At 39.6% G+C, this 14842-nt stretch overlaps 1 protein-coding gene across 1 annotated transcript in view; it reads right to left on the bottom strand.

Moving 5' to 3' along the window:
• PCSK2 (proprotein convertase subtilisin/kexin type 2) overlaps window positions 1–14842 on the bottom strand; it is a 100617-nt gene that overhangs the window by 28125 nt on the left and 57650 nt on the right. The window contains exon 7 of the mRNA XM_026844692.1: window positions 4662–4738. Within this exon, the coding sequence (XP_026700493.1) occupies window positions 4662–4738 (77 nt within the window). The remainder of the gene's footprint in view (window positions 1–4661; window positions 4739–14842) is intronic.

Below are 14842 nucleotides of genomic sequence, written 5' to 3'. Positions count from 1 at the left end.
ATACCAGACTTCTCCAATTTAGCCCTATTTGCTGTTCATGTATCATTGATAAACCCATTGTCGTTTCTATGAAGTGACCCATGTCATAGGCACAAATCACAGCTTTTTTCTCCAACATTTACCTCTTCACCATTATTTCAATGTTTAAAACAAAGGGATAGAAAACAATTAAGAATATTTTCACCTGTGAACAAGTTACTTCAAAGGTAAGCCATATATTAGCATGTAGAGCAAGTCATGTATTAGCATACAGAGCAAGTTTTCCATAATGCAAGCATTTTACAGGAACATCCATGAAAAACTAAGGTGGGAGAGGGTGATTCAATTGAAAAACAGTCTTGCCTTCAGCTGGTTTAATCACATATCTGTACTAGTTATGAAAATTTTACTCTGCTTTGTCTTTGAAAACTATTTCTATTTCTAAAAGCCACTGCCAATGCTATGGTGCCTACCCTTCTATCGACATATTTTTAAAAAGAGTCAGAGGTGGCACAGATTTTCACCGAGGTTCATCTGCTTTGTAATGCTTCTGCAGACAGCAAAGGACAGGATCCACCCTTCCTAACTTCAGCTGTCCACAGGGAAGGGCTATGCAGAGCTGCAGTCTCAATAGCTGGGATGATCTGCCTATCTTAACCACTTTAGTTGCTTACACTGGGCAGCAGTTAAACATTCAAAGCTCAGAGGGACGCTTCTGTGGGGCCCATGCCATCCCCTTTTTACTCAGATGACACTGTCAGCTTCTGAGCCCAAGGGAAAGCGTTCCCCTACTTTGGGGAAATGTGCCACTCTGCCTGCATCAAAACATGCCAGTAACCAGCAGTAGTGCTGTGGCTCCTACATGAAACCTGTGTGGTAACACTGCAGGTAGAAAGAGCTGCTAAATCTGCTTATTATAATTATTATCGAATGAAAAATGAGGAGGGGGGAGCAGACGTTTTAACTGTTAATGAATGCTGTCTGGAAGTCAAGGGGAGTTCTTTCCTTGACTCAACGGTATTTTATTAGGATCCATAACAAGTAAAGGACATTTTTATCTCTGAAAAAAACAGGTTTCCAAGACAGTGAATAATTTTTGCCCACCTAACTCTTATCTGAGTGAGAGAATACAAAGGCTACAGGAACGGAAACAATTAGTGGTTATTTATATCATGGCAGAAATTCATAATCTCAGTGCTCTGAGATAGGGAGCCCTGTCATGCCTTCTGCATGCTCACAACAAGAAATCAGGGCAAGCTATTGCTGACTCCTACGTGTACCTCCGCACTGCACGGTACATGCCAAGGTACTGAATGTGGTTCAGGAGGAGTGGGTGTTTAAAAAAAAAAAAAAAAAAAATCACAGGCAGCTCCCCAAGTGGTTCCTAAAGCACACTCTGAGTGCTGTGGGCTGCCTCTACTTTTGGGAACAGGGCTTGGATCAGGGTGCTTCACTGCTCCTCAGGCTTAAACACAGCCCTGCCCGGTGTTGTGCCCAGTATACCCTCTATCCTGGTACCCAAGCTGTGGGTCTAGACACAGTCAAGCAGTCAGTATGGTAAGCACGGAACAAATCCCTTGGCTGCCAGGCATCGGTGTGACTCTCCTGGTAACAGCAGCCTGACTGAAATTCCCTGCCTGAGGCATCACACTCTCCAAAAACCCACCCTGCTTGGTTTCATGGGCCAGTGGCTGTTGGATGGAAAGGCCAAAGTGCTTCCAGCAGCCTTAAAAATCATGAAGTGGAAGGGGAGTCTGTGCTTACAAGCAGAGCAGCTGTGATTAATGAAATACTCCATGCAAAAACCTCTCCCTTTTTTTCTTAAAGTCTAATGACACTTTGCACATGCAGCTGGCAGCTCACAAAAGCCCCTTGGTACATCTCTTTAAAAAACAGTCCTCTGCTTCTTGTTCCACAAATCACTTGAATTGCTCACATAGAAATGTATTCTTTATGGAAAAAGGGATATTACGCGATCCTATTTTGAGTCTGATCCTCCTGCATGCATAAAATTCAATGGGAGATAGATCACTGACTGCAAACTGAGCAAAATGGAGACTTTATTGCAGGTTTCTCTGAATGGCTTTTCTGTGTAACTACTCTCTATCCAGACGCACCTGCGCAGCTACACATATGGAGAAGACAGACTGTCACAGGCAAACAGTTGTAACCTACCAGTAATAACAATTCAGGAGTCAGAAGTTATGACAATAGATTATATATGAGCACATCAGCTTGATTAACAGCATAGCAAAGAAATATGCAGAGAAAAACATAGTCACAACTACTCCTGAACAGCTAGATATGGTATATTGGTTTGCATCTTAGCCTGGAGAAAGCATGAAATCTTGAATTTTAAAGCCTTCTCAAGTTGTGCAGGCAGGAAAGGGATGTGTTGCTCCCGCGATTTACCTTGCAAGGCAGAAAATTCCCTGTCTCACCCAAGAGACATCAAGGTTTGTGACAAAGAATGCTATACTTTCTAGGCATCATTTTTTTTCTGAAAAGAATAATGAAGGAAATCTGCAAAGCAATTTCTGCATCGCTTTGCTCCTCCTGACTTGCTGACTTAAGCTCTCCATTGTCTCAACAAAAGAAATAAAAGAAAGTGGCGTAGTTCTTTAAAAACCTGAATCATATGTTCTCAATAATTACAGATCGGGTCACAGGTGACCGTCCTGCTCACCCTCAATTCTTCACTGGGTGCTTGAAGTTAGCCAGAGGCACCTGAGGCCAGCGATTATAACCCTTGCCACATCTGGGATGCCTGTAGTCCCTTTTAAGAAACTTCAGGAGGTAACTCTGCCTCCAGGGCCACCTTGCAGAACGTGTGAGGACTACAAACTGTGCCCCACTACAAAATACTTGATAGCAGCGCAATCAGTGTTAATGGGGCTTGGCAGAACACACTTAGTTTTATGAAGTTCCACACTGAAAATGACAGAAGCTACCATTACGCACTAAAGCTAAATTTAATTTTCCTCTGTGCTGCTCCAGAGCTAAGTGACATCTTTCTCCTACAAAACTCCTTTGCATAAATAAAGCGATAAAGGCAGTAGACCTTCACAAATTAGAGCCCTAGTCTTCCTCCAACTTTCCATTCACTAATTGGATTCATACCAGTTTAAAAGTGTCAGATGTCCTTTCCGGAAATAAAGGAGAAATCTCACTGGCATCTTGCTTTGGCTGAAAAAGGACTTCAAAGGAGGACATCACAGCTCCTAAATCTGTTTGATCCATCCCAGGAAGCCTGTGTCTGAGCTGGAAGCACAGCTGCTCCACTTCTTTGTTGTGTCATTCTGACAGAACTAAAATTGATTTCTTTAGAAATAAAAACAAAAAAAACCCCCACAAAACTCAGAGGCCATCCATATAGCCATACTAAGTTAGAGATGAAAACCACATCAAACAGGCCTGAAATAATTTTTGATAAGAACACTGACCCCTGAAACCTGTAAGAGTTTTCAAATCCTCAGTGGTGCTGCTATGTAAAAGCGGCAACATCAATTATACTTACCCATCTAGAAGGCATTTGGAAATGTCATTGTAAATATCCTGGAACAATTTTTGTAAATCCAAGCCATAACCTGCCTGAGACCCTGGGGAATATGGTGCACAGCCAGAGATGTTGGACGCTGAGATCACCAGGTAGTAAACCCACGTTATAGGTGTGCCTTGGACTCTGCACTCTTGAGTACATTAACATCTTGCTAGGAGCCTGACAGAAAGGGCCTTTCATGGGACAGATGCAGAACTCAAGGCACATGTGATTTTCAAAAAAAATGTCAAAATGTGTTTCTGTTCCACTTTAAGAAAAAAAATTGTTCAGGGAAACAAAAATAGTCACACTTTCTAAAATCTGAAGCCTTGTCTTCTGGGTCATTCTTATTTATACCATACACTGAGAAACAGAACTGCTGCTGGAAACTGGCTAAATTCAAAACATACTGAGGAAGAAGCTGGTCTTGGGCAATCAGGATGTGTTCAGGAGAAATAACACAACAAGCACAGCTGCACTGCTGATTCCAGGTTCGTAAACACAACAGAACAGGTTCCCAGTCAGTGTACGTACTTTAATTCCTCTAGCAGCTAGAAATACCTCAGAATCAGCCCTGAAATGCTACCCATGTATACTTCCCTTAACTCAAGGTGAAAAAGCAGATAAATGATTCAGAACTTAAAATTTAATTGTTTTTAAACTGGTCATTCTACACCATGCTGCTTTTCTGCCTTCTGAGTCTACAGTTGGATGAAAAGACTTTTTTCACCCCAAAGCCTTTTTCTATTTTCAGCTTGCTCCCCTTAAAATTAGCTAGCAGCGATACTGCCTCAGACACAGTAGATGGGAAACCAGTCTATACAGGTTTGGTTACCATAATGTTGTAAGATAGCTGACAGAAAAAGGTATGTGGCTATCACCCATTCAAATGGTTTAAATATATACTCTTCTGAAGCAGCAACTTCATTTATAAACTATAAAATGGTTATTCGGTGCTATTTAGAGGTTATCTAAATAATGAAGTCGTAAATAACCTCTAATTTTCAAGCAATAGTGAGACTGCAGCTTCTGCTCTGGCAACTTTTGAATTTAGCAGAAAACAGGCATTCCACAAATATCAGCAAATACTTACAATTTCTTAAGCAAATCAAAGTGAAGAGCCAGCTGATCAAAATCCATTTACCTGTTAAACCAGTCATCTGTATAGCGGGGGTAGGGGTAGGGATCGTTACTGCTGAAGTCATAGCTGGCTTTGGCATTCTGAAAAACACAAGGAAGTTCAGTAAGTCAGCAGAAAAATGGATTTGTTCTCTTCGTTCTGTGAACAGGACACAAACCAGTCCCTGTTGGGCTGTGCCATTTACCACACCAGCAAGCCTGGGGAAAGATGCTTTATGGAGTGCAAAGCCTCCTGAGGACTATTAGTATTTCCAAAAAGTGTGGCTAATTGTGAGGTGGTGTGAGAACTCAGGTTACTACCGAGGGTCTGTTCACCAACACTCGTAAGAGTATTTAGATGTTATGCTACTTGGTGTGGCAGGACAAAGGTTACATCCTGTGTTCCAAACAGTGGTGGAAGTGACCAGACACTTGAGTCTTCCATCATAGAATTATTTTTCAAAAACTCTCTTGTTGTACTACAGCAAATGGTCAGATTTCTAAAAGCATTTCAATGCCTAAGAATGTAAATTTCTCAAAATTCAAATGTGAAAATGCATTAATGGTCAGCATATATGCCTGAAAATCCCTTTACATATTTTCTTCTTGGTCCTTCAGTTGTCTGAACAGATTCACAAATGCAGCTTTTGGGCGCTTTTGAAAATGTCATCCCATATCTCTGCTTTTCATATAAATCTCAATCATTCCTGATTCTGCCCTATCAGCAGAGTTAAGGACACTCAGCAACTTTTTGATGCTATATCTGAGAAGCAAATGGAAAGTTTTAGAAAGTCAAGTGCCATCTTCTTTCTTCTCTCAATGAAAAAATAAATGAAGGGTGACTGAAAATTAAGCTTTTAAAAATATTTAGAATCTTCCTCTCAAGTGTATGTTCACAGAGTTTATATTTTAATAAACACCAATCTCAAGGAACAGAATTATGTTAATTCTTAATTAATGTGTACTTGTATTCTTTTTATGATTTGGCTGAGCATGCTACTGAAGATAATTTGAGACTCGTGTATGAATAGATTTGCTCCTAAAAACATTCCCCTTCAGCAGATTCTCAGTTCCTGGGGTACAGGAATAGACAGTCCATTGGTGGCACCAAAGTCTTTGCATTTTGCATTCAAAGCCCCTTAACTCCCAAAAACTTGTGCCAGCATGAAACGGTCCTTGATCCTTGGGAGGGTAAAACTAAATACCATTCAAGTTACTGTACAGTGATTTTTCTGGGTGATCATTTCAGAAAGCCTGGTTGCTTATATTCAACACAGACAATAAATGTTTGGCAGCATTTGAATGGAGCAGAGATTTGCAGAATGCCTATCACATGGCTTGATGTTGTTCTCCAGCTCAAACATAGCGGAATCCCTTTGTAAGTGTCCTTATTGATTTCTCCATATCTGTAAACTAAGGCCCTGAATTTCAGCCTGAAGATGCCTTCCAATAATGTCAGCTATAGCCACAAATTCTCAGTGCTTCAAAGTCTCTAAGGTGTATGTTTAATCCACCTCTTTTAATTACCACAACTGCTTATACAGCACTTTGAATGACATAGATTTGTGTGAGCTAAGAGTAAACAGAACCTGACTTTTCAGCCAGGGAAAGAAGGGGAATTTGACAGTGGTCTATAAATCATGAATAGCACAGAGAAGCTGGACAGGGAGTTATTATTTACTGCTTCTCATAACACAAGAACTAGTGGGAATGCATAGAAATTATCACAGGGAAATTTAGAAGCAGTGGAAAACAAGAAGTACTTTTCCACAGAACATGTAGTGAGTTACAAAATTCATTGCCTCCCAGCAATAAAGAGGTTAAAAGCCCAAGTGGAATCAAAAAATGGTTAGACAAATTAATTCAAGATAAATCTGGAAGGGGTATTAGATACTGTTCTTCCTCCTTCTCCAACACTCCACAAAATGGTGAATGCTAGGAGCTGGGAGGCCAATAATCAGGTAGATACCACAGAGTCTCTGACGTGGTGACTGTACTGCGCCCCAGGCAGCCACTACTGGCTGCTGTTGGAGGCAGGATCCTGAGCTAAAAGACTCTGGTCCTCACCCAGTGCACCTGGCAACAGACATCCCATCTTAATGCCACAGAGGAAGTTTGGATTCTGCAGTGTCAGGGGAGCTGTGACAAGGATTTGTGCAAGGGGCCAAGTTTCATCCAATACATGGCAGTAAAAAGAAATGAGCCTGTCAACAGAAGATCCAGTCCTGTTCTTCACTAACTATCTACTCCTAGCAGGACAAGATGGAGAACCACATCCTACGGTGAAGTCAAAATAGAAACAATGACTCTCTCTGATTAATTTCATTAGCAGATAAAACCTACTCTGTCGCAGTGTCTAGCTTGGTAACCTTTGGAGATAAATGCACTTCAATCACAAATTAAAGAAACTTTCTCAAACTACTGCCTTGGACTAGACATGGTCTAAAAACCATGCAGACTGCAAACAACTAAGCTTAGTTCCAGTGATTTCAGATCATTTCTTTCAGGTTGGTATGGTCTAACTCAGCACTCGCCAGCTTCTTACTCAGTCAGAACTTCAGTTTTCACTCTAAAACTGTTGTACAGATGAGAATTTAAACTCAGTCATGGGTCAGCTGTGGGTTTTTTCCCATCTGGAGGAAATTCAGTCCTACTTACATTGACCTTAAGCTCAAAGGGGGTTTAGTGAGGCTGATTTTTCAGGACATCATCAGACATGCAAGCACCTCACGGTAGTTATGAACTGCTTTGACCCCTAGAATTCCCTCATGCAAAGAATTAGGGATGGAAAAGCCCTTCTAGCTGTGCAGATATACCACTCGTGTCCAGAGCAGCAACAGGCAAAGGGATTCCAGCATGACCGATTCAGCCAACCCTCCAGCAAACTGCAGCTCTGCCCTATGTCCCATGTAACCAAATGCCAGCTTATGGAAAGGTTGCTTTAGGAAGGCTATAAACAAAGTTGTGCCGCACTCTTCCACATCTTATAGCTCTTATTTGCTTGATTTTTGGATCACTGCACTCAAAGGAAAAAGATATCTAATGTAGCAGGAACCATCCACAAAGTACAAAATTAGGAAGAATTCTTGGAAAGAAAACAACTGCTGACTGCAAAATTTATCTTCATTAGGGTCTTTGAGAAAAGACAGCAAGTTTCAGCTTCATGAAGGAATATTCCGCCCACACTATGGAAGCAGTGGAACGGGTAATGAAACAGCAGCGACAAGTACAAATGGACTGCTTCAAGTTGCTAATTTAAAGATCAAATCCCCAAATATCTAAGCCTTAACCTTTTTCTTTTTTGCTTTTTTCTTTTTTTTTTTTTTAAAAAAAAAGGGAGAATTAGATCAGCTTCAACACTGGACCAAAAAGGGAACTGCTTCAGTGAATAGCTAACATATTTCATCTTGTGTTTGGGGAACTGAATATTAAAATCCGTGGTCTGCCATTCTCCTCCACTGGCTGGACTCTCCAGCAGACAGCAAGAGGGAATTTATTGCTAACATGGAGATTTCATCAGGGTAGGAACCCGGGAGATGGCAATCAAAGCCAGTGCAAATGAGGATCTGCAACAGCACACTGAAATGAAAAGATTGTGGTTTTCCATTCAGGTGATTCACTTTCCAGTTTTAATGGCAAACTAGTCTACTGGCAGTTACTTCTCTTAGACTTGAAGTGTCTAATACTTGGTTTTCGATATCTAAGGTAGTTGCCTGGTCGTCTTCTCCAGGGAGCAACTCAAGCCACCGCTCTTAGGCACTGATCATAGATTGTCATTTAGCCTTAGACTAGTCATTAGGCTTACTGTGTTAGAACAAGATGAATCCCATCCTTCGTGTTCAATCACAACCAGTCATTGCTGCAAAACGATTTGAACTTGATGTTTCTGATGTTTATCAGTCACCTTCTATACACAATTACTTACAAATACTGTCTATCATATAATAAAAATGCTATTACAGAAAGGAATGGTATTGTATTTTAAGGCGTACCACTATTTTTGCTTTCTAGCCTCTACCCCAAATAAGATGCTAATAGAAGAGTACTGGATCAGATCATGAGATTCTTTCAATTATTTATTAAGTATATGGCTTGTATACCAAAACACAAATAGAGTATTTTTGCTTGTACGTAAAATTCTACTTTCCTTAAAAATAAGCTTAGACTGGCATTTTCCAAAGAATTGCCCTGTACCTTTTAAAATACAAGCAGTAAAATCTTCTGTGTAAAACATTCATTATGTAAAATATGACAATAGCAATAAATCAGTTGTCCCATGTGTTGCTCAGGTCCGTAATAAAATGATGTATCTTGAATAATGCAGCAAGCCTCTGAAGCATAATTCACATATACTTCTCCCTTTCTCTGTACCTCAAGAAATGTACCTATGCTCACATGCTACCGCAGGAGACAAACAATTAAAGACACACGTCCTGCTGGTCACAGTCTGATTCTATTCATGAGGTTGTATCACAGGTGAATTTAGCCCAGAGATTTGAATCTTTTAAAAGAAGAGAAACATTTTTAACACAGGTGGCATCTGGTCTTACTCTCTTCAGGCAACTGCAAATCTTTAGAGATCTGAGGCAGAAAGACAACTTTTGCTCGTTTGATTTCTTTACTGATCCAAAGTGAGCAAACCCCTGGGCTCAAATTACAACATACGCCATCTCAGAGAAGCTGTACTAAGTATCACCGACATCATGTGGTGGAAAAACAAAATTCAGTTTTATACACACAAGCTTAGGAATACGGAAGATGCTTACCAGGAGGCAAAGAAGGAGGCAACAGGATAGTTTGCCTAGAAGAGGTGCTATAAGGCTTGAAGTTCATTAATGAAAAAGAGGCACTGTTGCTAAGTCAGTAGTCATACAGTAAGCCCTCTCCTCTCTGCCATGGGAAGCATGCTGTTCTATTTTGTTTTGGTTTGTGATTATTTTTTTTTTTAAACAGAAATGAAAAAACTCTGCAACTTCTTAAACAGCTCTGCCTCTACTACATGAACTAATTTACATGTCCTATATTACTATCCAACAAATTCTGAACTGCATATAAGACCTTGCCAATACCGAAAATATATCCAAAATGTAATAGGCTGTGTTCAAAAATATTAACCTTAAAGAGAAAATTCACTGCCGGTGAATATCATCATCTCCCTCCAGAAACTTAAGCCTTTTACCCAGTTCTTACAGGTACATAATAAAAGTAAAAATACTGAGCCAGACAGCACCAGACACATCTTGAATAATTAATAAGACTGCAGCACACACTTCTGCCATCCTCCTTTTCAAAACAGTCAGCAACTAACACATTATAGCATCACTTGAAATGGATGGAATAGAGAAATGTGCTGGGTCCTGAATGTTACCTGAGATGCCCACAAACTCTCCTGGTATTCCAGTTTCAGGTATTCGCTAGAGGCCCTGCTCAGCCACAGAATGAGCAAGTACAGAGCACACCACAATGGTGATTTCACTTTGAAGTTATCACTAAAAAAGCTCTTACTTCAACATTCATTAAGCATCTGGGATTAGGTCAAAAGAAACACTAGAGGCACTACAGCCAAAAGAGGATAAACCGACCACAAACAACAGGTGATGACTGCTTAATTTGAAACAGTAAAAACAGTTGAGGTAACAAGCAGTCACAATTCAAATAATCCAGTCATTAGAATTTAAAGGAAGAAGCACTGGCTGTCCCACCTGATGTAACTTCTTATTTTGCAAAGCTGAAACTCCTTCATTACTTAAGTTTAAAAACAAACAAACAAACAATTCAGGGGAAAAAAAAAAACAGTCTCGTCTTAATATTTATATTTATCTTCATTAAGGCAGCGTTATTTTTAAAATTACAGCTATGAAGAAAAATAGCTTCACTAAGACCATCTTACATTATGTTCTTTTTCTACATTAAACACATTTCCTTTGTCAAGTAACTGATGATCCTCTCTCCATATCATTTGGCACTGCAACGTCACACAACCCGATTTTACTTTTTTTTTTCCTCATTAATTTCCTACTTCCCCTGCAGACAAAATCAGAAAACCACCACAAGTTACATTGCTGGCTGGTGCTCTTCAGCATGGGAACATCTTCAAAAAGAAAGACTGTGGCTAAACAAACTATTTCACATGGGGAAAAAGCACCCGGGCAGTACCACAGTGTTGTATCCCACACAGGTAGATCTAAGTACAAACTTTTTAAAGCTTCAAACAGAAGAAATTATCAATTCCATTCTCAGGTACCAAGACTGTTGAATGTTTTACCAATAAATAATAAACAAAAAAAAAAATCAAAGTTCAAATCCATCCAGCTAAATGACATCTAAATCTCTGCAGCTGTTTGATAATGCTTGGCTCAGAGGTATATAGTCAAACAGGACCAAAAAAAGAATCACAAACTCAGAGAATTTAGGCCGAGGAGAATTTTTAAGAAGTGGAGAATTTTTTTTTCCTAACAAAATTTTATGAATAAGACTAGCTATTGAAATACTCTCCATTTCCTCTCCCTTGCATCTTCACCTGACATAGGAAAAAGCATAAGAAATTGAAGCAGGCATGAGACTTTATTAAAAAGCAAGAAGCCAAATGAACTTGTGCTTATAATAAAGAGGCTGCTTCGCAATTCACCTCATGGCATTCTTAGCCTGCTCCACAATTTTTAGGTTGATATGGAGGAAACCTGAAGTACATCACCAGTTCTTAGTTACTCAGAGCCACGGTTCTGAAAGCAAAAGCAAGTTAACCTACAAAAAAATAAAACTTATTTCTGCTCAAACATTCCTTAATTTTCGGATGGGGTGCACAAGAATCTTTAAGCTATACCTACAACATACTGAGGGGGTACTGAATGTTCATAAGGAGGCATATTGCTAAGACAATTAAATTAGTAAAATAAAAATAAATTAAACAGCTAGTTACTGTTAAAGATTTTCAGGGCAAGCAGCAATTTTAAAGCTTTAAAGCTTCAGACTATGGAATGAACTCATTTATTTCTTTAATTCAGGGGGGAAAAAAAGAAAAAAAACCTGGCATCTAAGTGGCTAGAGATGTGTGAGCTGTTGGATTATTTTACTGTAATAGCAAATACAAATTGGGCAATGACTTTTACTGAAAAATACTGTGAGCACAGATTTCATCTAGCTTTAGTGTTCCATTTTATTAAAAGCCTGGCCCGCATGCCCTTTCCAATACATGGATTTTTTTCCCCCTTCAGATACTTTGATTATGTATTAGTATGACCTACTGAAGTTGAGAGTAATAGAGGTATGAAGCTGGCAGCAGAGAAACAAAGTTCAGGTCCATTATTCTTAGTTATATTCCTGTAAGAAATAACTGACAAGTCTGTCAGTACATCAAATGTGTGCTGGGTGCCGAGCTGCAGTAAAGGTTGTGTTTGCAGTGTTTTGATGTCAGTCAGCACTTACAGCCTCTTGGAGGGATGAGCTGGAAGAGAAGGGGAGCTAATCCCTCTTGCTTCTGTTAGTGAGCCCAATCCAATGTCTACCAAAATCTGCCATGGGCTCTCCCACCAGACACAGTGGGCAGGATTCAGGTCATGCCCAGCATATAGGTCTCTTACGTGGCATATGGTGGATAAGAGACAATTTTTCCCATCAGTGTAAGAAAACCTATCGTTTGCAGTACAAACTCAGCAGTCACTGGAATCCAGTCATTTAATATGACATGGTCTGGGCGAAGAGCAGCCACTTGCACTGGGAGAGCAAACACTTCCCTGCTGCTGTGCGTGGCTAGCGGGCTTCGGCATCATGCTCTGTGACCACAAAGGCATCACAGTCAGAATCATTAAAAAATGATCAACTACCAGCAATGCTCACAGCAAAGTGCAAGAATACTGGACATGTGGTTTTAACAGCACTCAGAAAACAAACTTGGCAGGGTATTAAGGATGACCACTTTAACAGGTTACACCAATCTGTTGTCACAAAATAGGCAAATTGCAGTTCTGCAAAGAGGGAAATCAAAGTGGCTTAGATGGTTTGGGGAATTAGCTACAACAGACAGACCTGGTCCGTGGTGGTTATGGAGAGGGGAGGACAGGGAGAGCTCATCTGGTGATACACAGAGGAACTGAAAGTTGAAACAGATGAGACAGAAAGTGGTGGTGCATTTTCCTTTTTCTGAAAGGTTTCTCAGCTGACAAGAGAAGAAGCCATTAACAACTCTCAACTGGTGCTTCACCTAAATCACATGAATATGGAAGGTGAATGGACACATAAAAGTGACGTTGCAGGTGAATCAAAAGGAGGTGACAATTTCAGGAAAGAGACTCAAAAAACATAACATAAACCATTATCTACATTTCCTTTGTCACAAAAAGCAAACACAGGATGATTTACATGCCTTACGAGTTAAAAGGTCTTGAAGATTCTGTTTTATTCCAGTCGCATGCTGACCTTATTAGCATAGTTTGAGAACATCCCAGGGGAGTATTAATAATATGACTAATATCCGTCAAGACATGCTGGGTTCTCAGGGATTTTAATGGACCAATTTATATGCTTTTGCAACAATTAAAAAGTTTGCATTGTTTATTCCATGTGGAATCAGCAAAACCAGTGAAAACCAAATCTGAAATTTCAGGGAGTGAAGGTGAGATCTTCAGAACAGAGATTCTCATGTAAATCCACACGTACTACATTTTGCAGGTATTTATGCTTTTCAATAGTATGTGATCATTCCAGGTTCCTGTCTTAAAGGTTAGTATATTTGATAATAACTAATATTTTTACAGTATTTTACTGGATGCATAAATTTAAGAAATGTCCTAGACATCCTTAGCTGACTGAAAGATCTGCAATTACATCAGTCAGACACAGTATCACTGTTGACTAATTCAGCAACTGAGTTAAGTGCCTCTGAATTAAAGTGATTTAGTTTCTCACAAGAAGTAATTGTAAAAAACACGTGCTAGCACTGAAATTATGAAGTCCTTGAACACAGCACAGCCTTTGTGCTCTCCTTTGTACATATTCAAAGAGAGATTAATCTCCTTTAATAAAGTCCAGACCACAACCTGCCTGCAGAACATTTCCAATGATCCTTCATCTATAATACAACAACAAAGCTTATGAGTAACGACAACACAGGGGACGTGTGACTGAGGCATCCACTACCATATCCACTTAACTTTCACCAAACAACAGCTACACAGCACTGGAAGTGGCTGAAGTTTCATCAAATAAAGCTCCTGGTCCACAGTAAAACATGCTATCCTAGGCAGTCATGTTTCCACAGATCTTGGTGTCATTATTTACTCTGTTCAAGCTAGGAAGCCTATGACTCTTACGGTGATGATTCAAAAAAAAGGAATACACAGTAGAACAAACATTACAAACCTGTTATTCATACAATCTGACAAATTTCTGATTGCTCTGAACTTAATGGAAAAACTACCAGTGACTTCAATGAGGCCAACATTTTATTAGACATTGCACACTGCTATTCTGTTCTCCTCTAAGAGATGTTCCTTACGCTTATTGCTTCTGTGGGGAATGCAACAGAAATTAAGAACATTATATTTAAATCAAAGCAATCTGAAACAGGGCAGGCGTTTAAAAATATCTTAACCACCTACATAGCTACTGAGAAGTGAAATATTAATATGGAGAACATAAAGGCATACAACTAAAATCAAACAAATCAAAACAAACAATCATTTCAAGATGAAGTGCCAGGACAGAAAATAATCGAATTTATTTCGAATGAACCAAATTATTTTACAGGCACAGTGAAGGAGAGGTGTTTAAAGTCTTGGAGATCATCTGCATCTTTATCTACTGTATTTAGGCTATTATGGTTTTGCAGAATAAAGCAGACTCCTCATCCCTCCCTGCCCTCCTCTTCTGCAAGTTTGGCTTACCCAAAGGGCTTGGCCCAAACTCTCCTTTTAAAACCACTTGTGCACCCACTAGTTAACAGTGAGTTTGAGACTCTCCTTGCCAAAATCACCACTGGGCCTCAAAATCTCTCCCTAACACCTGCAAATTCTGATGAAGCTTCGAGAGGGACTAGTGTTCCCCACATGTGCTATCTAATTCAGAGTTCCCTGGTGACACCTCTGTAGCCAAAATGTAACTACAGAATGAAATTTAATCAAGTGCCATTTCAATGCTTATGGATATTCAAGGATTTCAACACTGGTTAGTATCTTAAAGAGTATAGTTAATATAATTAATATATGGTTA

The sequence above is a fragment of the Athene cunicularia genome (genome assembly GCF_003259725.1).
Source record: "Athene cunicularia isolate RWA chromosome 3 unlocalized genomic scaffold, athCun1 chr3_part1, whole genome shotgun sequence".
Classification (NCBI taxonomy): Eukaryota; Metazoa; Chordata; class Aves; order Strigiformes; family Strigidae; genus Athene; species Athene cunicularia.
This window is presented reverse-complemented; position numbering and strand designations above follow the sequence as displayed.